Source organism: Ambystoma mexicanum, chromosome 4q (assembly GCF_040938575.1).
Source record: "Ambystoma mexicanum isolate Mex_15411 chromosome 4q, UKY_AmexF1_1, whole genome shotgun sequence".
Taxonomy (NCBI): Eukaryota; Metazoa; Chordata; class Amphibia; order Caudata; family Ambystomatidae; genus Ambystoma; species Ambystoma mexicanum.
This window is the reverse complement of record NC_090928.1, coordinates 1,069,966,500-1,069,992,344: the sequence shown is the minus strand read 5'-3', so window position 1 is coordinate 1,069,992,344 and position 25,845 is coordinate 1,069,966,500. Positions and strand designations below refer to the sequence as shown.

Here is a 25,845-nt window from a genome sequence, read left to right as displayed (position 1 = left end):
GCAGACTCGAGGCGGGCGTGGCAGAGGACTGGATGCAGGCTTGCAGACACGGTGAGCGTTACGCTGCTGGATGCAGAATAACGCAAAGCGTGTGCTGCTCTTCGGACGTGGTTTAAATAGCCTCCAAAGTAGTCCCAGGTAAGTATTCCTCCCCAGCCCCACCCGAGTAAAAAATAGTCCCTAGATAAAATAGTCCCTTCCAAGCCTCATTTGGCTTGGAGCTCTGCAGCATGGTCTGCATCAGGTAAGCTTGCAGCATGGTCTGCATCAGGTAAGTTCTACTCTATGAGCCTGGCGACATAGGCGACAGGACTGACTCTCCATATGAGGCTGGCGCCATAGGCGCCAGGACCGCACCCAAACAGCCCCTAGCAGGGGTTTTTGGGCTTGCTCAAATTAACTTGATGCCTGCTTCCGGGGTTGCTGGACCTGGTCTGGTTCCCCGGGGGTAGGCATCATGACAGGACCATTTGGGCATCGCCTACACAAATTATGCAGACGATACACAAATCCTCCTACCTCTCACTGGAGACTACTCTCTGGACCTGGCCTTGGTGTATAGAATTTATGGCATCGTTCAGGCATGGATGGCCACCCATGGACTATGCCTGAACGATGATAAAACAGAGCTTATTATTGTAGGCACCACGACCCACCTATTCAAACTAAGCCCGGACTATGCCCACTTCACCATTGACGTTAATGACATCAAAGTAGCTAAGTAGGTGAAGACCCTAGGCTTTTACCTAGATGCCACCCTTAACTTTACTAAACAAGTCAATTCCCTGGCATCTGCTACTGCATATATGTGCAAACTAATCTGAGTAAGTAAACAATTCCTATCCACTAACAGCTGTCTAATTCTCTCTAGAGCCCTCATACTCTCTAAATTGGATTATTGTAATGCCCTGTATGTTGGTGCGAGTAAACATATCATCCAAAAAATACAGGTACTCCAGAACAATGCTTTGAGAGCAGCTCTCATGATACATAGAAAGGAACACATTTCATCCACTGGGAGAAAATACAAATGGTTATCTACATTCGACCAAATTCATCTCAAAATGGCCACCGTCACTTATAAATGTCTAAATAATAAAGCACTGCAATACTTAACTGATAGGATTATCAGAAAAACTTCCACAGACCGACCAGATCAGCCAATTCCAACTGCCTCCGAGTACCACGCTTCAAACTGTCCACCATTGGAGGACACAGCTTCCCAGTTAAAGCAGCTCAACAGTGGAACTCCTTGCCTGTCCACCTTAGAGAAAATCAAACCTTTGCCAAATTTAGACAGAATATGACTAACTGGCTGAAAGAAAACGACAAGTAAACTGACCTGCTATAGCCATACTTTAGCTGCCTCTAATACGTAGAGGCCAGCCCTAGTACCTTGCTAATTATGTACTTGGCTGTTAATACTCATCCCTACTGTACATCTTTCTGCATATTGATTCACTCACTGTGTTTTAGTCCCTATTGGACACTACTCTGTATATTAATGTCCTATTACTTTTCCCTCATGTAAATTACGTTCATGTTTCATGATGTACTGCATGTACCTGTGTAACATATTATGTCTTGCGCCCTGATGCCCCAGGGTCTGGCGTGCACTATAAATAAATAAAAAAACAAACAAATCTCTGTATCATTTTCTTCACTTGGGATTTCACTTCCCCCAGAACCTCTGATGGCTCGGGCAGCTCCACCAAATAGATTTCCAGTCTCCTTTCATGGGACATCCTCACCAGCATTTGTCATTGGTGGACAAATGCATTGTGTGGAGTTTTACCGGGGGAAAATGCCATTATAGAATTATTTTCTGCCACATTTCTCTCACTTGTATTGAGCATGTTAACTTGGGCATTATGTGCCATACGTGTTCCCATAGTTGCCTCGTGATGGGTTCGCCCAACGTTCTTTCCCATCGTTTCATATAGTTCCATTGTATTTCTTCCCCTTCATTGTTCAAGAGTTTGTAGAGATTGGACACTCTTTTTAGAGCCTGTGTCTTTTGCCATGAAGTTCTCGAACGGTATTAGTGGTCTTGTGGCTGCTTCTTTATTGTGTGGGGGCAGGGGAGTAATCCAATGCTTAAGTTGGGTATACTGAAATTCCTCCTTGAGTTATCCCCAATGTTTGCTCGCATTCTTGGTATGACATTATGATTGCCCCCTGTACATGCCGCTGATCTTGCAGCATCCAGCTTGTATCCATTTCTTGTACGTGTTTCATTCCATCCCTGGTTGGAAGTCTGGGTGTTAGGGAGAATTCTCCAAAAATTTGCCAATTCCCCCCACCTTAGAGACCCCCAGCAGCTTTGCTGTATTTTGAGGACTTGATTTTTTAACCTGGAGAGAGTGAGGCCCCTTTTACCCACTCATGTATTTTAATGTGATTTTATACACTTTCCTTTGGTTATGGATTCTAACCAACTCCATAGGCATTATCTTTTACAAATGTGTCACACAGCACCTTCAGTACAGTGGCACAGGGAAGTCTTCTAGGCTTCCCCAAGTTTAAATTCCTTCTCTGGGATCAACTACTGTTTCATAGAGCAGTGGAGTGAAATTGACTTCACTTAGTCCTGTAAAATTCTAGACCCCTCACACCCTATTTTACAATAGTGTTGGAAGGGTTACTTGGTATCCCCTGTGTCTAGTTACTTATGTAACATATATATATCTTAACCTTTCCCCTCAGAATGGCTGTGGCAGTGGTTTTGTTATGAACTACCATGATTGACCCCGACCGCGAACTGTTCGCAGCTCCAGTAACGTTAAATCGCAGGAGCCATGTTTTTCAAAATGGGGCTGAGCCTCCTTTGTTAAAATGGTCCCCGGTCTTCTTTTTTTGCCATGTCTTTGTGGAAAGGTCCTTTGAGTTTCTCTGCACGCCAAATCAGGTTTGGTCTCCTTGTTCATTCGCCTTTAGCGGGCTTCTGGAGTGAAACCCGCCTCTGGCTCCAGAGTGTCTGGGGTTGGCAGGAAGTGAGGGCGGTGCCCAAAACTCCCTGTGCTTAGTCTCCTAGGTGACCCAAATGCACTCTGTGGCGACTGGCTGGCTGACTGTCCGGTGAGGACAGCCGCCCTGCTGGGTGGGTGACAGCTAGGCTGGAATAAATGGGAGAGAACTCAATAAAAGGCGAGTCTCTTGGCTTGGAAGGCAGAGTCGACCACTGGACGAAGGCACCGAAGAAGAGCTTGAAGAGGACGGCTGCTGCAACTCCTGGACTGTTGGTTTGCCCGGTGAAGCCCTGCTGCAGGTCCGAATCGCCAAGTTCGCATCGACGGAGAAGCCCTGCAAGGGCGACCTATCCCTTTGAGTTGGTAGGACCAATCAACTCCAAGTAAGCAACCTGGACACCCATCTCAGAGCTGGTTGAATTTCCTCAGAGTTGCTGCAGGAAACCGTAGAGCCAGGGAGAGGGACACCAGATTGTGTGCGTTGCTTCTCTGCTGGCCCAAAGCTTTTTGAAGATCCTCCGGTCTCCCACAAAGCAGGACTGACCAAGCCTGACCCCCCCTCAGTTGAGTGCGTGACCTCCGATGTGAAGACCGACAGCCAGAAACCACGCTTATTGCTATTTGCTGTACCGCATGGAGCTGAAACGCAAAACAGCCACTGAAAGTAAAGTTTGCCGGTTATCAGCTTTGACAGTGCCAGTGCAGGAGTCCCCTGACGTCCTCCCTCTTGTCCCCATGACTGAGGCCCAGGAACAGTGAGAACTGCAGAGCTGCACAGGAACAGAAGTCTTCAGCTGCATCTTTTTCTTCTTTACTAAGGTAGTGTAAAACAAGCCTAAGAGAACTTACCTCTTACTGTGGAAGTGCTTGTAACTTGTACAACTTACAAGTCTAATCAGCTTGTGGGCCCTATATTTGATTCTTTTTTTTATCAAAGACTCCTAAGAACGTGTGCAAAGACTTTTCCATTTACCTACTTGAAGTGCTGCATCCTATATAAAGACATTTGCCTATTGAATTTAATGACTCTTCTCTTGCTATCTTTTGCCCTGCTGTAAATTCTTGTGTTCTAATAACCTTTGCCTTTTACTTACTTTTAAAGAGTATTCTGAATGCCAACAGTAAGGTATTTATGTCCTCAGCACCCTCGTTACTGCAGTGACCTGTGGGCCAACCCAAACTCCCCTACAGCTCACCATGATCCCTCTTGAGATAAGCCTGGCTGCTCCACATGCTACCAACATGTGTAGTGCAGACATATACCAAAGGTTAGGTTTCTATTGCCAGGAGGTCAGGGTTGTTGTAGTGCACCCAAAGGGTACTGCATACAATCTTGCCTAACAGGCGTAGAGAGTATAACCCAAGAAAGACCTCACAAATCAGAAATGGTGAAGACGACCGGGCCATTTTGACACATTGGTCACTCGTGGGTGCTATACTGCAGCCGAGGATTCAGCCTGCGGTAGAAAAGCACAATGGTAGTGTTGGGCAAAGTTTGTATGCAGTACCCTCTGGGAACACTACAAACCACTCTGACTACAGGTATAGGAAACCCAACCTTTGATATAAGCTTGTACTACACAGTTTTGGTAGCGTGTTGAGCAGCCAGGCTTATCTCAAGTGGGGTCAATGTGAGCTGTAGTGGAGCACAGAGATTTACAGTTACAAGTATTCAAATAAAGTCTTACACTCAAGGTTTCTTGAATAAACAATTATTAATTTATTAGTCAGTTAGAATAAGCCTTCTTCAGAAGGGAGAAATATAATAGTAACACTCAAACTTCATGAAATACACACACTTAATATCTCTAAATCAATAGATACCCTTTTGTGATGGCCCACAGACACTCCCTACATCCTCGGGTGAGTTCAATTGCTAGGGTGCTGGGGACATTAATATCTCATTGTTGCATTTAGAATCATATAGTAATAAGTCAAAGGAAAAGATTATCTAGAACATACAAGAGACCACAAATATTACTAAGCAGGCAAATACTTTTGGATCCCTTCGGAAAGAGTCATTCAGTACAATAGGTTAGGCCAAAGTCAATGGGCAAAAGTCTTCTATAGGATGAAGCACTTCTGGTAGGTAAATGGAAAAGTCTTTGCACAATGTTTGAGAAGTATTTGGAGAAAAGAAGAATCAAATGTAGGGCCACAAGCTGATTAGACTTGAGTAGTAGAAGATGCAAGCAACTCTACAGCAAGATATAAGTTCTCTCAGACTTTGTACAGTACCTTTTAAAGATGAAGAAAAGATGCAGCAGATGACCCCTTTGCCTGTGCAGCTCTGCAGGTCTCACAGTTCCTGGGCCTCAGTCATGGGAACAAGAGGGTGGATGTCGGGGGGACTCCTACAATGCACTGGGACGGGCAAAACTCGCAATCGGCAAACTTCACTTTTAGTGGCTGTACAGTGTTTCAGCTCCTCGCATCTACCACAAATAGCAACACTATGGTTCCTGGCTGTCCAGATGGACTTTCCTTGCTTCTGGGGTCCCGCACTGTTGAGTGGGCTAAGGCTTGGTCAGTCCTGCTTCCTGGGAGTCCGGAGGATCTTCCTAGAGCTCTTGGCCAACTTAAAAGCAACGCACACAATCTGGTGTTCCTCTCCCTGGTTATACGGTTTCCAGCAGCAACTCTTTGGAAATTCAAGCAGCTCTGAGATGGATCTCCAGGTGGCTTACTTTGAAGTTGATTGGGCCCACCAACTCGAGGGGAGATGTCGTCCTTGCAGGGGCTTCTCTGTCAATGCAAACTTGGCGTTTTGGCACTGCAGCAGGGCTTCACTGGGCAAACCAACGGTCCAGGAGTTGCAGCAGGCATCCTCTTCAAGTTCTTCTTGGGTTCCTCCCATTCATTCCAGCCTAGCTGTCAGTCACCCAGCAGGGTGGCTGTCCTTGCCGGGCAGTCAGCCGGCCAATAACCACAGAGTGCATTTGGGTCTCCTAGGAGACTAAGCACAGGGAGTTTTGGGCACCTCCCTCACTTCCTGCCTACCCCAGACACCCTGGAGCCAGATGCAGGCTTCACTCGTGAATCCCACCAAAGGCAAAGGAAACAATGGGACCAAACTGGCTTGGTGCGCAGCGTAATTCTCAAGGACCTTTCCACAAAGAAATGGTGAAAAAAGAAGACTGGGGCCATTTTGATAAAAAATGGCACACTTCTGTGATTTACTGCGGCTGCGAATGTAGCCTGTGGTAAATGCACACCATGTTAGTTAAAACAAAACCACTGCCACCAGCCATTCAGAGTGGAAAGGTTAACATCAAACATGTTACATGAGAAGCTAGACAAAGGGGATATTAGGTAACCCTCCTGCACCCTATGGTAAAATGGTGTGTGCTGGGTCTATAAGTAAAGACAATTTCACTTTACTGCTCTTGGAAACAGTAGTTTATCCAAGAGAAGGTCTTTAAACCTTTGGGAAATCTGAAAGACTTCCCTGGGCTACTGCACTGAAGGTGCTGTGTGACCCAGTGTAAAAGATGTTGCCTATGGAGTTTGTCAGACTCCACAACCAAAAGAAACAGTGTACAAAATCACATTAAAATACATGAGAGTGGGGAAAAGGGTCTCACTCTCTCCAAGTAAAAAAATAAAAGTCCTCAAAATCCAGCAAAGTTGCTGGGGGTCTCTAAGGTGGAGGGAATTAGAGAATTCTCCCCAACGAGTAGAACAATTAAACCACTGCCACCAGCCATTTAAAGTAGTGAGAGTAACATAAAAAATGGTACATGAGTAAGTAGGAAAAGGGGCTACTATGTAACCCACAAGCACTCCACATAAGATCGGGTGTGCTCGACCTACAGTGAAAAGGTAAGTAAAGTCAATTTCACTTTACTATTCTTGGGAACTGTAGTTCACCCAAGAAAAGGTATTCTACTTTATGAGAAATGTGAAGGATTTCTCTGTGACACTGCACTGATGGTGCTGTGTGTCACCATACTAAGAGTAGATGCCTAGGGAGTTTCAGACTTCAAAAACAAACATAACGCATCATCCAAATCAGATCAAAATACCTGAGAGAGTGAGAAAAAGGGCTCACTCACTCCAGGGTTAAAATTAAAAAGTCCTAAAGTCCAGCAAAAGAGCTGGCAGTCTCTAAGGTTGAAGGGAAGAAGCACAGAAATGAGAATTCTCCCTAACACGGGTCTTCCCTGTCGAAACGAAAACTGGGTCAGGAGAGCGGCAGGGCTTCACCAGGCACTTCGCAGTCCAGGTGGGTGCTGCTGATGTCTCTTCACGTCTTCTTCGTCTGATGATGTGCTCCAGTGGTCAACTCTGCCTCCATTCCCAAAAACCTTGCTTTTTATGCAAGTTCTCATTCATTCACAGCCCTAGGCTTTCAATCACTCTGCATGGTGGCTGTTCTGCAGGACAGCCAGCCGACCAATCAGGACTGGTTTCACTCAGGCACACCTAGAGATAAAGGACAGAGAAGTTTCGGCACCCTCCCTCACTTCCTGCCTTTCCAGACCCTCTGGAGCTTGGGCGGGCTTCTGGGCTGAAGCCCGCCAAAGGCAAAACACACATAGGACTCCAACCCGATTCAAACAGAGCAAAATCCCAAACGAAAACGGCCAAGAAATGGTGAAAAAAGACCGGGCCATTTTGGGAAAATGGTCACACTTGGGTACTGTATTGTACTGCACCTGAGGTGTCAGCCTGCAGATACATGTCACCAGATAGTAAAAAAGAAACCACTGCCACCAGCCATTCAATTGAGTTAGTGTAACAAAATGTAAAGTGAGGAATGGGTTAAAGGAGTTAGTTACTATGTAACCCCCCAGCCCTCCACATAGGGTGGCGTGTGCTGGACCATAAAGGAAAAGGTAACCAGGCCAGGGGTCATCTTACTATTCTTGGGAAGAGTAGTTCACCCAAGAAAATTGTTTATTAAACATTCAGTGGCACTGCACAAAAGGTGCTGTGTGACACAATGCAAAAAGCAGATGCCTTTGGAGTTTACCAGACTCAATTAAACAGTAAGAAACGCAGCAAATCCTAGTTAGAAAAACACATGAGCGAGTGAGAAAAAAAGTCCCATCTCTCAGGAGTTAAAATTAAAAAGACCTGAGTCCAGCAAAAGAGCTAGGGTTCTCTAAGGCTAAAGGGAATTGGCACAGAAATGAAAATTCTCCCTAACAGTGGGACATCAACAAATTAATTCAGTAATGAGCAAGCTGGATATACATTAGTACTTTAACTTTTGTTTACATCGCTAAGGTAGAGCTACTGTTCACTGACGCACCAGAAATCTATGCTCCTAGTTATCACTGTCTTAAACGTTGTTTTGCTTGTCTCGCTTTAGGAGCAGCGCTTGAAGTACCTGAAGCAACAGGATCAGAGGCAGCAGCAGCAAGCTGCCGAGCAGGAGAAGCTCAGACGTTTGAGGGAGATTGCAGAAAATCAGGAAGCTAAGCTAAAGAAAGTGAGGGCACTCAAGGGCCATGTGGAGCAGAAGAGACTAAGCAATGGAAAGCTAGGTGAGAATTAAAACCGTGCTAGGGGGGAGGAAGTTGTTGAACTGTGTATAAAGAAAACATTTTGAAGTAGCGTGTATTTTATTGCTTTCTTTATGAACAAACATCCATGTAAAATGTTTGACAAAATAATCAGTCTGCTAGCTGGTCCTCACTCCAGATCTGTCTTATGCTTATCCTGCCATTTAGGAGGACGGTGAGCTACATTTTCAATACTTTTAATCTTCAGCAAGGAAGAATGCAGTAGAAATTGGATCATCCTTTGATACATGAGGACTCTTCTGCTATTTGGGAGGTGGAAACCCATGCCAACGCCAGCATCTTCTCGATAAAATGGTTCCATATGTTAATATCCCCGCCATATTTTTCCTGCGATATTGACCCATGGACCCTGCGGGGGACACTCCCGCAACCCCCACTTCCACAAATTATCTCCCCCAAAAATATCGCCTATGGTGAGACTATATGTATGGTGATATTTTTGTGGGGATGTTTTCTAGGGATACTGATAAAATGCTGAATAGGCATACTGGTCTTCAAGAGTACTGACGCGTTGAAGGGAGTCAGATCTCATTCACACTCTTATGCCAGTCAGAAGGAAGCTTGAATGAAGACGTTTCATTCCCAGAAACGACCTGTGGCAGGAAAGTGCCTGAATATCAGCTGACTGAAAAGAGGCCTAAGCTGCATATTGAAGAAACCCAAGTCTGGGAAAGACCTAAACTGAATGCTAAAGTAACAAAAGGCCTGGGAGAGACATAATCTGAATGTTGAAGAAATCAAAGGTATGGGAGAGACCTGAGAAAAGCCAATGTCTGAGAGAGATTATTGTGAAAACTGAAGAAACCTAGGTCTAGGAGAGAGCTGCTAACTGCATGATGTGTTCAGTAAGTCCAGTGAATGTTGAAAGTTCCAAGGCTGGAGATTCCTGATGGAAGGAAGCCAAGACAAGGGTAGGTCTTTATTAATCTTTTAAAAGCAGGAAGACTGTGTAAACTGTGTTCGAGCCTTGGCAAGCAAGATGCTCTTTTTGTACTATTAGCTTAGGGCTGCATTTTGTAGAGTGGGAATTGTGCAGACTTTGTTGGCTGAGTCTTATAAACATTTTGGGTTTATGCTTGGGGTACCCAGAAAGCTAAGGGATTTTCAAGATTAGGATTTGTATCTTTCTGTTGGCCCCATCGCTAAACATAATTTTGTGTTAGAGGATTACCATGGAGGAATGCAAGGACTTCTAAAGAAAAGGATAAGAGATTTATGATTCGCATATAAGGTGGTGTTGGACACCAGAAAAAGATCTACTTTTTGGGTGCCACATCACTGGCACTGTTTTATCTAGAGAGCTTCCTTATGGTTTGTAGATTAAACCCTCTACCACAACCATACACTCAGAATGGCTTTTATTCATGGTAAAAGCCCTGTTCTTTGTGCCGCCTTTGTTGGTCATCTTCTTTCATTCTCAGCTCAGAAATTGCCATATAAGGGCATTGATGTTGGCGGTAGTCCACCGCTGCCCAGTCAGTGCTTTGTGTGTGAATTGGCTGAAACCGGGTTTGGGAATTGTTTGATCCCAGTCCATACTTCAGTCAGCGTATGCCTTCTAGATGGGCAGTATGTGAGGTGGCACGACGTCGGATTGGACAGCAAATCAGAACGTCTGGCTTTGCTCAGGGCAACCCTCCATCACTTTACAGAGGAGAAAGACATTTGCAAATCAAGCCGTGTCTCAACCCAAATAGGGCAGTTCTGCCCGAACTGCTAAATCCCATCCTTTCTGCACAAGACAACAAGAAACGTCAGACGTGTTTCAGGCTCTTTGGCTATAGTCTGTGAGGTGTAGCTTGAGTCTCTATGCACGGCAAGCTCAGGATCTATGTCTGGGCATACACATCCCACTCAGGGTGACTTGCGCAAAACAAAGATGTTTGGAAGCTTTTGATCATCGTATTTCATCATGTCATGCTATTATATGATTGGACAGCCTCCACCTGTTTGAATGTTGCAGGCATGTTCCATATGCTGACATGTGCAACTTCCAGCCCAAATTATGGATAAAAGGAGATGACCATGAGCCATTCAAAATAGTGTACCACAAAAGTCAAACATCTGAAGCCAAAGGACCACCACAGACCTGCCACAGGTCTGCTGTTATGACTAACATTGGCCAAGCCAATGACAGCTTTTCAGAACTCTGCCTTTACATCAACTGGAGGACCTGAACTGGGTGCCTTTGTCTGCTTGACTGGTGGGGCCAATCAATCGGAAGCCCTACTCTGCATCCATTGCTGTTCCCAGGTGTGTTATCATCAGGTCTGCATTTGAGCTGCATCCGACTGCACCTGCGCATGAACCCTTCACTGTCTTGTTGCTGGGAACTTTGCTGGCATCCTCTTACCATTACCAAAAGGAAGTAGCTTGTTGGAACCCGAAGTCAGATTCCTCCACCCTCTCTCCTGCCCGCCTTGACGACTGAGGGCCTGCCAAGCCTGTCTTTAGGACACACCATTGTCCACTCCCTTCTATTGCTATGAGTTCCTCCTGTGCGTCTGCAACTGAATTTGATCCCTGTCCTGGGGGTCTCTGCCAGAGCATAAACATATTGTTGCTGGAGGCTTCAAACCCTTAGCCTGTGAATCTACTGAAGTCAAGCCTACGGTGAGCCTTGTTGTCTTGACCGATTTCCTGTCTCATACTTTGTGTGGTGTTTTGTTGGGTAAGATTTTCATGTTCATGCTAAATCTCCCTCACCTGTGAGACCCCCAGAACATTTGCTGGACTTGTGCATTATATTTCCTTGTTCCTGAGTGAGTGGAAACCATTTTTCCCCCATTCACCCTTTCTTCTACTCTTTTTATGGGTGTTTGGGAAAGATTTCTCTTTACAGCACCTTTCCTTCTATATCTATGGACCCCTAAAATGTTATTTTTTGTATCTGACCTACTCTTTTTGCAGTGCAGTGAAACCTTTAACCTCACTATACTGGCTTTTTTTTCATGGGGAATCTGACATGTCCTTCATGATGTCAGTATTGGGAAACATTGTTTTCCTTAGTCTTGTTACTTTGTTGCTATTTTTGGTCACTTATCACTTTGGTAACTTTTTATCATTGTACAATGCATCTTACAGTGGGGTACACTTTTTGTTTTGCCCTATATTCACACTCAGCAGTAACTTTTTCCTATTTGTTTGGTGCATTTCATTTTAGCCTTACCACCTTTACCGCTTTTGGCTACTAACTGTGGCTAGTGGTCAAACATGGCCATGCCATGAGGTTTTTCGCTTTTCCTTTGGCCATCTTGTGTGTTACCCTTCTTCCTGGCTTGTGAGGCCAGGTAAATTCGTATAAGGACTTCCAGTGCCCGAGAAAGCAGAGGCTTTTGGTGGGCTTCTGGAGGGCTATGGGTGTCTGCTGCCAGGAACTTGGTTTGGACTCTGTTTCCTGGTTTTGGTGAGTCTGAGTGGTATGCATGTGTTTTGCCGCCAGTGATCCTGATTGGACCACTACTCTGGTGTTTGTGTGGGTCAAATCTGTCATTGGCTAGTGGGGGTTTAAGCTCTTACATGGTTTTTACGATAAGAGGACCCCTTCACTCTATCTAGAGAGATCCTGGAAGAAACCGAAGGAGCTAAGAATCCCGTCCAGCTGCAAGACCTGCACGGAGATCAAATACCTGGCTTAGAGACACATCTTGTCCAATCTTTCCCGGAAAACTATGCATTAATACATGAGGATTGTGTGGCCCTCCATCCTGGCGGGGCCATGATCCACATTAATATCCATAGTTTCTAGTCTGGTCCCTAAACACTCTCTAAAAATGGAATGCATTTTAATCCGCATTTCAATATCTTCCACCTTTTAGTCTTACAGTTGTGTGGTTTATTGGCCCCCAGGGGCAGATACCACATTATACACTGAATTCCCAGCGTTTGTGCTTGAGCTGCTAGTGAAATACCCTGATTTAATCACTACTGGGGACTTCAATCTGCCTGCAAATCAGGCCACGGCTAAACCAGTTGCCAACTTTATAGCACTAATGGCTGATCTAGGCTTCCTCCAGGGAGTCAACACTCCTACCCACAAAGGTGGCAACACACTAGATCTTATCTTTACCCCTCCCTTCTAGGCTGACCTCTCCACTCCTATTTAATCTGGTCAGATCACCTCATGGTGCCCTTCTCCATTCCTCTTAAACCCCCCACTATTGCTGCTGCGAAGCCTGCTACTCTTAAACACAGCTGGATTGGCGTATCCAAGTCTGAGCTGATTAGCTTGTTACAAACACACTGCAGCACTTTGGAAAGCTGCACTCTTACCACATTGGAAGCCACCGCCTTAACTACTGCGGATGCACTGGCCCCCTATAAGCTGTGCAAACAACGCAATCGCCCACCAGAACCTTGGTTCTCACAAGAACTCAGGGAAAGTAAACCTTGTTGCAGGCAAGCAGAAAAAAAGTGGCTACTCTTCCAAAGGTAAATCTCTTTCGGAGCACGCTTGCTGCCTAGCACACTGATTTAGTGAATGCTAAACAAGTCTATTTTGGGCAGACAGTGGAAAGGGCTATTAACAAACCTAAAGCCCTATTTGATCTAGTCCAATCTCTCTCCACAAATAAGATAGGACAAAACGCAGTTCTGCTATGTGACTCCATCTCCACCTTCTTTCTGACAAAGATTGCGACCATTTGGAACAACATTAAAATCGAGGCTATGTCGGCCACAACTGACATGGCTCCTGCTATACTCCCTCGTACTGTAGGGTCTTGGTCTACATTTCCTCTTTTTTCTAATTTGGATGTTCTTCTCGCCATTCAGAAACTGAAATCGGCCTCCCCTGTAGATGCCATACCTCTGGCCCTCCTACAGGAGACGTCCGCTGATTTAATTAACTATATTAGATCAGCTGTCAACATCTCATTTGCGACGGGAGTGTTCCACGTTCTCTTAAGCATGCTTTGGTCATTCCTCTGCTTAAGAAGCCTTCCTTAGATCCTGAAGTGTTGGTCAATTATCGTCCTATCTCACTTCTGCCATTCCTGATGAAAGTTTTGGAAGCATTGGTAGCATCCCTTCTTTCTACATTTCTGGAATCTTCCCAGTTTCTTGATTCATTTAAATCTGGTTTTCGACCTGGCACAGGCACCGAATCTGTTATAAACTCAGTGATGGATGACTTGATGTGTTTGGTTGATCAGGGTGGTGTTGGAGCAGTCTTGCTATTGGATCTGTCGGCTACTTTCGATACTGTCGACCACTCTCTCCTCATCTCTTGGCTCTCTGAGGCCGGGATCTATGGCCAAGTCCTTGACTGGTTCATAGCCTTCCTGGCGGACTGCTCTCAATCAGTCTCTCTCCCTCCTTTCCGTTCGGTCTCTGCCCCCCCCCTCTCCTGTGGAGTTCTCAGGGATCAGCACTGTCTCCTATCTTATTTAACATTTATATAAGGTATCTTCTGCTCCTCATTGTGGCACACGTGTTCCGTTTAAATTCGTATGCCGACGATACCCAGATTTTGGCCTGCCTTAACCTGACAAAATCTGAAACTGCCTCCCGGTTAAGAAGCTGCCTTGAGGAACTGGGAACATGGATGACATGGAACTGGCTGAAGTTGAACGATAGTAAAACCGAGGTCCTAGTTGTGGGCACCTCTACTCCTCAACTGTTTTGGACGTCTGACTTTTGGCCCACTTCCCTCGGCCCTCTTCCTACACTAGTTTTGTCAGTTCGGAATCTTGGAGTGCAGATTTCTGCCACATTGACCATGGATGAACAGGTCAATGCGGTGTGTAAATCCTATTGTAATTCACTATATTTGGCTCAACCTGGCTACCTAATCTGGCGTTTGCAGCTGCTCAAACGCTGCAGCTAGATCTATCACCGCCCTCTGTTTGGTGCCCATATGACCCCTCTGCTGAGGCAACTGCACTGGCTCTGCGTCATTCATCGGATTAAGTTTACGTGCATAGTGCACAGAGCCTTCTATGGTGTGGGAGCAGCATTTCTGCAAGCTAAATTCTCCCGCTGCCTGCCTACTCGTTCTGTGACCCCTCGGCCTGGCGGCTGGTATCTTAATGTGCCTCAGCACCTTTGCTGGTTTGAGAACCTGAACTGTCCCTCCCACTTGGATGAGTCCTAGGAAAGGAGGCGCCCTTGCAGGGTGCGCTTGGAAAAAAGCAACCTTGACTTGTGTACTACCCTCCCAGCCGTGTTCGGGGCCAAGGCAGCAGAGGCAAAGAGCGCGGTGGTCGGATGTAGGGAAGAGCCCCTCACAGGCTGAAATCGACATGCGCCGGGGAGGAGCGTGGCGCCAGAGGACCGAGTACCTGATTAAGACCCGAAGACAAAAGACAGTATCCGGGGAAGAGTGCGTGGAATTACAAAGCCGATGCTAAACCCAGGAGTGCTGGTGAAAGCAGTCCGTTCCCGTTGATGTGGAAAAGGGGACTGGGGAGTGGTGCTGGTGGGCGGAGCAAGGGGAGCGCATGCTCCCAGGGCCGTGCCGCTGTGTGCCTCTAAATTTAAAGGGGAAGATGCTTTTTTTCAGGTGAAAAAAGTTCCTTCTCCCTGAGGGACACCCATGCAGTATGGAGGAAAGGGGACGGGACGTAGGAGTATGTCATTCCTCATGTCATTTCCCCCCCCCCCTTTTCCTAATCAAACCGTTTTCCCTGACACGAAAGAGAAAGGACTAACACTTTTGTGAACTGTGATAAAAAACGGCAGAGTCAGGCAATTAACCAAAATCGCACACACCCTGGCGGCCCTTTCCTTTCCCCAAAGGGATAAAAGGTGGGGCACGAAAGCACACATGGATCACGGCAGACAGCATGGCAACAGAGCTAAACAGGCATAGCAGTCAAAGAGAAGGAGAAAGGCGGCAGCAATTGAGAGGGTGATGAGGAGAGGAGAGACCTTGCCCTCGTCCCAGGCATGTGGAACAAGGACATATGACCACGAACAATAGAACAAGTGTCTTGCAGCAGATGTCGGCGCTAAACGGGGCAAGCCTACGCTGATGAGCAGGAGTGAGGGAAGCTCCTGCACGCGTGGTACTGGCCTTGACTCCAAAGCCTATCGGTTAATCACAGCTGGTGAATCGATCAGAGAGCTGATAAGAAGTGGGCTGTGCTGAATGAGAATAAAAAAGTGGCAAGTTTCAACCAAGTTTCAATAGACTGTGGAAAGTGTTAAGGGGAGACAAGCTACAGAGGGAACCAGCACCACGTGGGTGCCATCTCGAGAGACACTGGTCGTTCCCCGTGTGAATGAAAACTACAGAAACCCAAAGGCCGTAGGAGAGTCGCCAAGATAGGTCATAGTGGTCAAACAGGAGATCCAGCAAAAACCCCATACTGTCCAAAGCCTTTGGCCTATGAACTGTAGAGAAAGCAAGGGGAGTGAATCCCGCGAACATTGAAAGCAAATTGAACGTGAAGCTAGTGAGAAGTTAACCCGAACGAGGGATGCCGGTAAAGAATGGACGGCGTCTGAAGTCCTGAAATGCAATGTGTTGACAAGAGTGAACCCAAACGAGGGATGTCCACAAGTGATCTGTGTTGAGACATTGTAAGACAAGAAGAAGTGCACTGTCCTGCTTGTCATTTGTGGTCCGAGCCCTTACCGAGGGAGATCCAAAGGTGGAAATTTGCCACCCAAAGTTAATTGAAAAGGACTGTTAATTCACCTTAAGTATTATGGAGGTCTGTGCCCGGAAGAGGGGGATCCGGGGGGCAATCGCCCAAACATTTTTAGAATAGAAGTGCGCCATCGATTGTGGAAACTATCAGGCCCTCGAGGGCAAGAGACTTTTCTACTGGAAAGAGTCTTTAAGCCGTCAGAGAACCTGAAAGCTGGAGCGGAACTGTCGGCTCTAGCTGCAGAAAGCTAGAGTGTGCTGTGCTCCGGAGACCCACCTTGTCCCGATCTGAAAACGTGGGGAAGGGAGACCCCTGGCAATCACATCCTGACTTATTATTTGAGAACACTTCTTTCTTTATTGAATCCCTATCCCAAACTTGTTTTGTATTTAGCGTAAGGATTGGCTATGGGTTTTTATTAGTATAAGCCCTTTTATTTTGACACAACACCACTAGGACTGCCTTATTTTTATTTGATATTGACTCTTGCTCCCACCTTGGATTTAGGTTTAGCTTAGGCGTTTTTCCACCCTGAATTAATAGTTCAACTAATACCCTTGAACTGTGATCAGGTGTCTGTCTTTACTGTTGCCACTCAGCGCCCTCACCACTGATGGTTGTGGCTCTCCCAGCATTTCTCTGAGCAGCCGCTCCACTGCTTGCTACATGCTCCCGGTGAGGGCATCCTCAGGGACCCCTATTATTCTTAAGTTATTCCTCTGGGTGCAGGGTTTGAGGTCTACACATTTGGCTTTGACATATCTCATGTCTTTTGACAGGGCATTAACTGCTGATTGTAGGTCATGCACTGTATCATCCGTTGCGCCAATCCGTTCCTTGGCTTCGTTGATCCGATGGACTTCTTTTGCAAGCTGCAGCCAGATAATGGTGACATTTAATGTGATGTAATCCAATTTTTCAATCACTGACGCAAATCCCTTTGTCATGGTGTTCAGCATTTGTTGCTTTGAGAGGGTGGGGGTGCTCCCTGACTATTCAGGGGCAACTGCAGTTGGGGGCAGTGTGTCTCCCTCCCTCCGGGGAGTAGCCTTATTAAATTTGTCCATTGCGCTTGCCTTTTTAGCTCCACCTGCACCCCTAGTCCTATAGTGTAGTGAGCTGGTGATAAAAAGGAAACGCAGCTGATATTGATATCAAGCCATTTAGCAAATGTGTCTCCTTGGGTGCCCCTGTGTAGCACCACCTGCCCACCTGATGTAGGTCACCCCACACCGGTCGCGTGATAGGTGCCTTGGTCCCAACAGCCCTTGTGCACAACTGGATCCAAGGCAGCACACCACCACAAAGCCCCACACTCGGCAATCCTGCAAGTTTATATCGATTCCAGTGGTGCCTACCATATAGTCCACAGGGCTAGTGATCTCGATATGCGGTCGATTTTGTTGGCCCCACAGACCACACCAGCATTGGGATTGGGTCCACCAGGCTGGCAGCAGAGTGTGTAAAGATTGCCTGTTAATCAGACCTCTTTCACAGGTGCCTGTCACTGCCCCGCCTCACTGTGTGTATTGCAGAGTTTCCTTGCGGCAATTGCTGCGCCACGGCGGGACCCGGGATAATAATTATTCACCGCTGTTGCCCAATGTAGTTATGTGCGTTGCCTACTTGCCTCGGCAGGTGTCTGCCACGTCAGTCCTCGATATAGGGAGTCGCAGGCACAAATGTTGCTGGGGCGGCCCCAGCAGTCCCGGCCCTCCTCTGCACCTCTGTGGCAGGCGCAGCCCCCGCAGGTGTCTATCAGCATGCGGAATGCAGGCCCAGGTCGCGGCTGTCCCAGCGAGGAGCGGCTGATGAAGCGATGAACGCCGGGAGCAGCACAACCAGCCCCGGCCTCTCTCCTCCCCACTGTGGCCGGCACAGCATGACGTGGCAGCCATGCAAACAGCCTCAGCGGTGTATTTGGATTGCGGGGCTGCCTTGGTTTCGCACCATACAGCGGAGCTTCCCAGCAAAGCAGCCATCTTCCTTGGCTGCTCCACAGAGCACCTTGTCTCCCATTTCTAAAAAGGCCCCAGATTGTCCCCCAACCGAGCAATCTATTTGGGAACCAGACCCGCTCCTTTTATAGAGGATTTTCTCCCTGCTGGAGAAAGGTGCTGTGGAAAGGGTACCTGTAGCGGGGCAATACAAAGGTTGGTACTCCACCTATGTTCTGGTTCCCAAGTAAGATGGAGGACTGAGACCCATCTTGGACCCAAATTGCTTGAACAAGTTCCTCAGGGAGGACAGATTCAAGATTGTCACTCATTTGCAGATCCTCTAGGCCCTTCAGCTCCAGGATTGGATGGTGTGATGAATCCGATGGTTTCATCACTCTTTTCACAGCGGTGACCTCTCCCCATGTTGTCTGGGGATGGCAGCCGCTACCTGATCCTGAACCTGGGGGCAGCAATATAAGGAGGATCACATGCAAATTAAATAAACCCAAAAATACAGAGATGAGGAAGATGAGTCGAGCAATGTGGAGCAATGAAGGCCACGAGCGCAAGCAACGCTCTAGTTGGTATGAACATTCACCTGCAGCCGGCAGATGAAAACAAAGGCAATAGCTGACTGCAGCACTCTACCAGCGAGAGAAGTCTGTCTTTCTCTCTCTGTCTCACTGTTCTCACCCCCCCCCCAAAACCCTCCAAAGCAAGAACATGCGGTATGGTCTCCAAAAGCCAAAGGAAGACTTCGGGGTGTTTGCAGATGTTATGGAGAAGCCTCCACTGCGCCAGAGCCAGAAACGCTGCCGAGCAGCCCAGTGGGAACCGCGAGAGAAGCCAAGAGGTTGAAACAGGAAACAAGACAATGCTGAACAAACACTGCAGGCTTACCGTGGGAAACACAGAAAGGCATTTGTTAATAAAGCACACTGATAATAATTGCTTTAAAGGGGAAATAGAAACTTCAGTAAGAAACTTTGAGTGTTTAAATGTATACAAAATACAAATAAGAAAAGCCCTGGCAGAATAATATACTCAGCAGATGGAAGAATAGAAAACGTAAACTATCAGACTTGGAGGTTGGGGCAAAGCCCACATTAGAAAATCCCTGACAGGAGACTATACCAGTTAGAATACAAATGGCAAATGCATTCATAAAGGAAAGCCCTGGCAGGAGAGTATACCAGGCCTGGTCAAGATGAACCGTGTATAAGAGAAAGATAAGCCAGGAAGTCCTGATAGTACATCAGGAAAATTGTGTGAAAATACAAGGGCCAGCTAGATTTTATAGCCATCACAGAGACCTGGTTGCACCCGGCAGCAGGTCCTGCCCTGTCTTTAGCAATTCCTGAGAACTTATCTATCCTTGGACAAGACAGCGTAACCTCTAGAGGTCAGGTCATCGCCTTCATTGCTAAATCAACTTGGGAATGAGAACTATACAGAACATTTCTTTCCACTCCGGTGAACTCCTTTCAGTTAAACTACTGCTATCAGCCTCCCATACCATCACAATGCACCTCGTATGCAGGCCACCTGGCCCTATCGCAACGTTCTTACTTAACACCAACTCCAAACCTGGTTCTCAAATCAGGTTCTCAAATCATATTACTTGGGGACTTCAACCTGGGCTTGAATGACCCTAATGATGCAATGTGACCACCCTTGCTGATTACATCTGAGGCTGGCCTTACCCTCAAGATCAACACGCCGACTCATATTAAAGTTCGGACCTTGGATTGCTGACATAAATTGTACAACCTCCATAACTTCCATTGAACTGTGTGCCTGGACGGATCACTTTCTGATCTCCTTTAATATCCAAGATAACTTGCAAACTATAAAGCCATTCCTCTGCCCCCCCCCCAGCCCTAATAAGAAATAAACAAAATATTACAGTCAACAACCTTTTACCCCTCCTCCATCCCGTCACCACTACGGTTAACCTAAACACTGACCCAACAATGCTAGTTGATTTATATAACACGACTCTTAATCGAGCTATTGACACTATTGCACCATTAAAACTCTGCAAAGGGAAACCACAAGCACACCTGAACTCATGGTTTACTCTGAGCCTCAACGCTACACGCAATGAAAAAAGACATGCAGAAGCCCTCTGGAAAAACAACCCTTCAGAGCAGAATAAGGATAGTCTTACCATCCTAGCTGCCATATATGAAAAGGAAATTCTCCAAATTAAAAAACACTCCTTTAATGAAAGAATCACTCAAGCTAGCTCCAGTAACTTTTCTCTGTTCTAAGAGAATTAGAATCTCCTGATACCCCTATTGACACATATCCCAAAAATAAAACTTGGTGCACTAACATCCAAGACACCTTGTGTAATAAAATATCTATGCTCCAAGATGATATTAGAGCAAAAAAAAAAACCTCACTTCATCAGAATGTCCTAAAGGCACAGGACGCCATATTGCAGGAAGCCCTTGATAAACAAATTAAACCGGCCAACCAGTTTAAATTTGCACCAGTCTCCACCGGGAAGTGGAAAAGATCATTACCTCACTCAAACCATCAAGATGTCTAGGAGACTCTTGCCTGGCATCAACATTCAAAGAGGCAGCTAGAGACCTAGCTCCCTTTGTTGCTACCTTAATTAACTCCTCCTTTTGAAACGTGTATAGTCCCGACTAATCTTAGACACCTGTGTTCTTCCCCTCTTTAAAAAAAAAAAAAAAAAAAAACCTAGACCCAAGTATTCCCACTAACTACAGGCCAATAACAACTGTGCTGTTTCTCCTAAAAATATTGTATAAGGCCTCATACCTCCAGATTCAAACCTGTCTGGAGACCAACATCTTACTTGGCACCCAGCATTCGTGCTTTAGACCGTGACATGAAACAGAAACTGCCCTGATTGATCTAAAAAATCAATTGGATGAACGGAAGGATAAAGGAGAACTATCAGCGCCATAAGAGACACATAAAATCTGGGGGGACAGGGGACACCTTGAGGACTTTGCTACAGACACAAACCACAGAGTAAAATCTGCCCATTTATTTGTAGTGAGTGATGATCATGCACATTTGTTTAAAAAACCAAATATTTTTTGCAGCGTTCGGTATGCATGACAAATTCTGTTACTATTGTTTGTATGTCAACTAGATCCATTATATCTTTGTGTATAAATGCACACACAAACATGATTGAGTCTTTTCTGAGTCATAGTTGTACGTAGCCACGTTTTCAGTCATCGCAAAGCACTAAAGCTCCTCTCAGCCTCACAGGGAGATGCTGGAACGGTAAGGAGGATCTGCAGTAGCGTCTCTACCTGTGCAAATAAAGCTCTTTCTGTAGGAGGCATCCTTTGATGACTACCAATTATGAGATGGATGAATACTTATGGACGCTTGATAATGTTAATTGTGCAGAGAGGAGGAAATATATTCAATTTCTGGGTACTTAATATTTTCAGCACTTCGGCCTGTAAGAAGCAGCTGTGCCACGTGGGATGGTTTAATGCCTACTGCAGGACATTATTTTACATATTCCACTCAATTGACTTTAGTACACAGGTGTTGGAAAACGATTAAGAGAGTTCAGTTTGATTTGTACCTCCTCTAATGTGCGGCTAAGGCCTTCACGTACCGCTGCACTAATGGCATGCTTAACCAGAGAAGAACTGAAGCTCCTGCAAGGATGACTTCTCCCTTTTCAGTTGGTGGGACCAATCAACTTCAAAGTAAGCCACCTGGACATCCTCTCAACGCTGGTCGAGTATCCACTGCAGTCGCTGCTGGAACGGATAGCCAGGGAGAGGAACACCAGTTCGTGTGCGATGCTTTTAAGCTGGTTAAGAGCGCCAGGAAGATCTTCCGGACTCCCAGGAAGCAGGACTGACCGAGCCTGATTGCAGGACCCCAGACGCAAGGAAAGCCCAACTCGGACAGCCAGGAACCGCTGTGTTGCTATTTGCGGTAGACGCAAGGAGCTGAAACACTGAACAGCCACTTGAACAGAAGTCACCTGCTGCACTTTTTCTGCAACCTAAAGCTACTGTAAAGCCTAAAAGAAATTACCTCCTTGTTGTGTAGTCACTTTTCCTTGTTGGAGATTTGCTTAGTTGCATGTGTAGAGTTGCTGTCAGCTTCTTTACTTCACAAGCCTAATCAGCTTGTGGCCCTACTTTGATTGTTTGTAAAGTCTTTCTACTTACATGCAAGAAGAGCTTCAGTTCACCTTGACTTTTGCTAACTTAACATTGGCTGGGCTGGCTCCCTGCATGACTCTTCTCTCTTCTGCGTTTTGCCTTCCTTCAAAGAAAGGGTTAACTAACTTTGCATTGTGGGGTTGTTTTGAAAGTACTTACCTACTTAAGAATAACTGTGTGAATACTTGTTTTATTCTGAACTCTCTACTCTTTAACACTACCCCCAAGAATATTCTAAATGCAAGAGTAATATATTAATGCCAACAGCACCCTAGTTATTGAGGTCACCCGAGGGTGTAGGTAGTGCCTGTGTGTCATCTCAAATGGGTATTTGCTGATTTAGAAAGCTAAGAGTGTGTATTTGTGAAGTATATTTGTGTGGTGTTTTATATTGCTCCCTTGTGAGGAAGGCTTACTATAACTGACTGGTAAATAAATTAATAATTGTTTACTCAAGAAACCTTGTCTGGAAGTGTTTATTTGAATACTTGTCACTATGAATCTATGTGTGGCTCCCCTCCTACAGCTCACATTGACCCATCTTGAGATGAGCCTGGCTGCTCAACACGCTACCAACCTGTGTAGTAAAGACTTATACCAAAGGTTGGGTTCCTATTGCCAGGAGGTCGGGATTGTTGTAGTGTAGCTCTTGCACGCCTGAAAATGAGGCGCACCCAGCTTGCCCTTCGGAGCTGTTGGTCCCAGATCCGGATTCCAAGATGATTCCACACCCATCCTGCATGATGGCGGATCTTCAATGGTGGTTGTCTGCCAGCAGCCTTTCAGTGGAGACCTCCTTCCAGGAGCCCTACCCACAAATAATGGTTACTACACACTCCTCCCTTCTGGGGTGAGGAGCAACACTGCGTCACCTTGAGGGGTATGATTTGTGGACGCCTGAAGACTGGCAGGTCCATATCAATTACCTAGATCTGCTGGCAGTTTTTCTGGCACTCAAGGCTTTTCAACCCTTTATCTTCAACAGTGTGGTTCGAATTTGCACAAAAAATTCTGGAGCGATGTTCTACATCAGCAAACAAGGGGGCACCAAGTCTCCTTCTTTGGTGGACCTTGGCATCCAAATTTGCAATTGGGCTGTCCAACACTGTCTGACTTCAAGCTGTACGCATTCCATGTCACATAAATGTGGCTGCAGACTCCATCAGCCGCCAATCTGCGGCATGTTAAGAGTGGGAGATGAACATTGATGTTCTCACCAAGATCTTCCAGCAATGGGGTTCTCCAGTGGTGGACCTATTTGCAACCTCAGCGAACTGGAAACTTCCTCTTTATTCTTCCAAGGATGGGCTCGGGGTGTCTTCCTTGGGGGACGCTCTTGAGAAACCTTGGGACAACATGAAGACTTACGCTTTTCCTCCTTTGCTGCTGATTCATCAGTCGCTCTGAAAACTCTCCAACTGCACTCTCCTCTTCATAGCTCCTTGGTGGCCAGCCAGGTCTGGTTTTCAGAACTGCAGCACCTGTCGGTGTGCTCCTTGATCAGGTTACCGCAGATTTGCTGACCTTCACCAGAGCGATCATCAGTTATGGTACCCCTCCCCACAATCCTTCAGCTTGGCGGCCTGAGGCCTGAATTCCGATCATTAGCACAGTTTAACCTCTCTGAGGATAACGTGCGTAGAATTCAAGCGCCACGTAAGTTCTCTAAGAGAGCTCAATATAGGAGCAAGTTGCTCAGATTTTGTAATTGGTGTCTAGCCAAAGAGCTTGATCGCACATAGGCTTCTATTGACTGTGTCTTGTCTTTTGTATCTGACGTTGCAGCCTCTGGCATCCATGTCTTATCATGCAGGACATACTTATCCGCCATTGCAGCTTATCTGTCTACAGACAGTTGCTCTTTTTCACTGGTGAACCCAGTCCTCAAGTGACATTTTGCAGGTCTTCGTCTTTTTCTGCCGTTTCGGGATCCCAAATGGGATCTGAATGTGGTCCTCACTGCTTTGTCATAAGCCTTTTGGACCTATGGCCACTACTAAACTCAAGTACCTTTCTTGGAAGGTGGCTTTTTTTGATTGCAGTAACATCTGCTAGACAGACAAGTGAGCTTCAAGCTCTCTGTCGAATATACGTTCCTAACTTTCCACAAGGATAAGGTTGTGCTTCGCAGTCACCCTTCTTTCCCTTCCCAAAGTGGTATCTGAATTCCATTTAAACCAGTCAATATCTTTACCGGGTTTCATCCCGAACCTGGTCTTCGATGAGGAGAGGGTTTTACACAACCTAGACATCAGGCGTGCTCTGAAGTTTTAACTCGAGCAAACTTAGGAGTTTATCAGAACTCTTTTTGTTACGTTTGGTGACCCAAAAGGGAAACCAGCCTCGAAAGCGTCCTTCTCTCGCTGGGTAGCTTCATGTATTTTAGAGGCCTACAAAACTCAAGGCCTTTAGCCCCCAAAGGGCATTCATGCACATCTGGTCCATGGCAAATCGGCTGCTGTTGCTTTTTAAAAATCCATCCCTTGGGAGTCCAAAGCGAAGGCTGATACGTGGGCCTCCACTTCGGTATTTTGCAGACATTATTGTCTTGACTTGAGCTCCCGGCCTGATGCCCAATTTGGCCAGGCACTTCTTAAGAATTAGTTCCAATAAGGGAATTTCTTCTGGTTAGTGCTTGGGAATATCCAACAAGTATGGAGAAAATGGGACGGGACAATGCATGGGGCAGAGCTCAGGAAGGCAGGGGTACGGTCACGTGCAAAAAAAATGAAAGGACAAAAAAGTTACTTTTTTGATGCTTTGAAAGTGCTCTGGTCTCGTCCCGATGGACGAAATGTCCCACGAGTATGGAGGAAAGGGCACTATGGACTAGGAGTAAGAGAGTCACTACGGTGAGTAACTGTCATTTGCTCAATGTTGTACCTCCTAAACTCATAGTACTTGCGCATTCTGAATGTTTCAATGCCTTTTAAGATTGTTAATTCTGTTTTTGCTGAACTACTAACCCTCCCTGCATTGGAGCACTTTGAAACACTTATTTAAGTGTATAGGCGCTATATATGACCAATAAATAAACAAACAAACTGCTTTAGGAGTCTATCAAAGATGAGGAATACCTGGGAGGACACAATCCAATCGAAGAACACGTTACTTACCCGTGGTAACATTCGATCGAAAGGATGTTCTTCTCACATATTACTCACTGCCCTTCCATCCATCCCCTCTTGCTTGCCTAGAATTTCTGTGACTTACACCTTTCTTTCTCACAATATCAAGATTGTATCCTCCCATGATACAACATGCAAATTAAAGGAGGAAAAAACTAGAACTGGGGTAACGGTCAGCGTGCATGCTTCATTTACCACCGTCGATGTCACAAGGCACACTTAGGAGGCCGTCGAAGACAAAGACTCTGCGCTGCACGATGCTCGACTCTATGAAAAAGAAATTTCAGATGCAAGCCAATGCTGCAAGCAGACTTGGATATATCAAAGATGAGGAATATGTGGGTGGAACATCCAGTCGAACGAACGTTACCACGGGTAAATAACTTGTTCATCTTCCACATTACTTCCAGATTACTCGCCTCCTTCTTTCCTGGCCTGCACCGCACCTCGGCTCAGTTCCTCGCCTCGCTTCCCTACCAGAGCCTGCCGGGCGGAGGCCTG

General features: G+C 46.2%; 1 protein-coding gene across 4 annotated transcripts in view; it reads left to right on the top strand.

Moving 5' to 3' along the window:
* The window catches only part of TP53BP2 (tumor protein p53 binding protein 2), a 642,763-nt gene that overhangs the window by 320,316 nt on the left and 296,602 nt on the right, over positions 1-25,845 (top strand). For all 4 annotated transcript variants that reach the window (XM_069608638.1, XM_069608637.1, XM_069608636.1 and 1 more), the window contains exon 6: positions 8,287-8,461. In XM_069608638.1, coding sequence (XP_069464739.1) covers positions 8,287-8,461 — 175 coding nt within the window. The remainder of the gene's footprint in view (positions 1-8,286; positions 8,462-25,845) is intronic.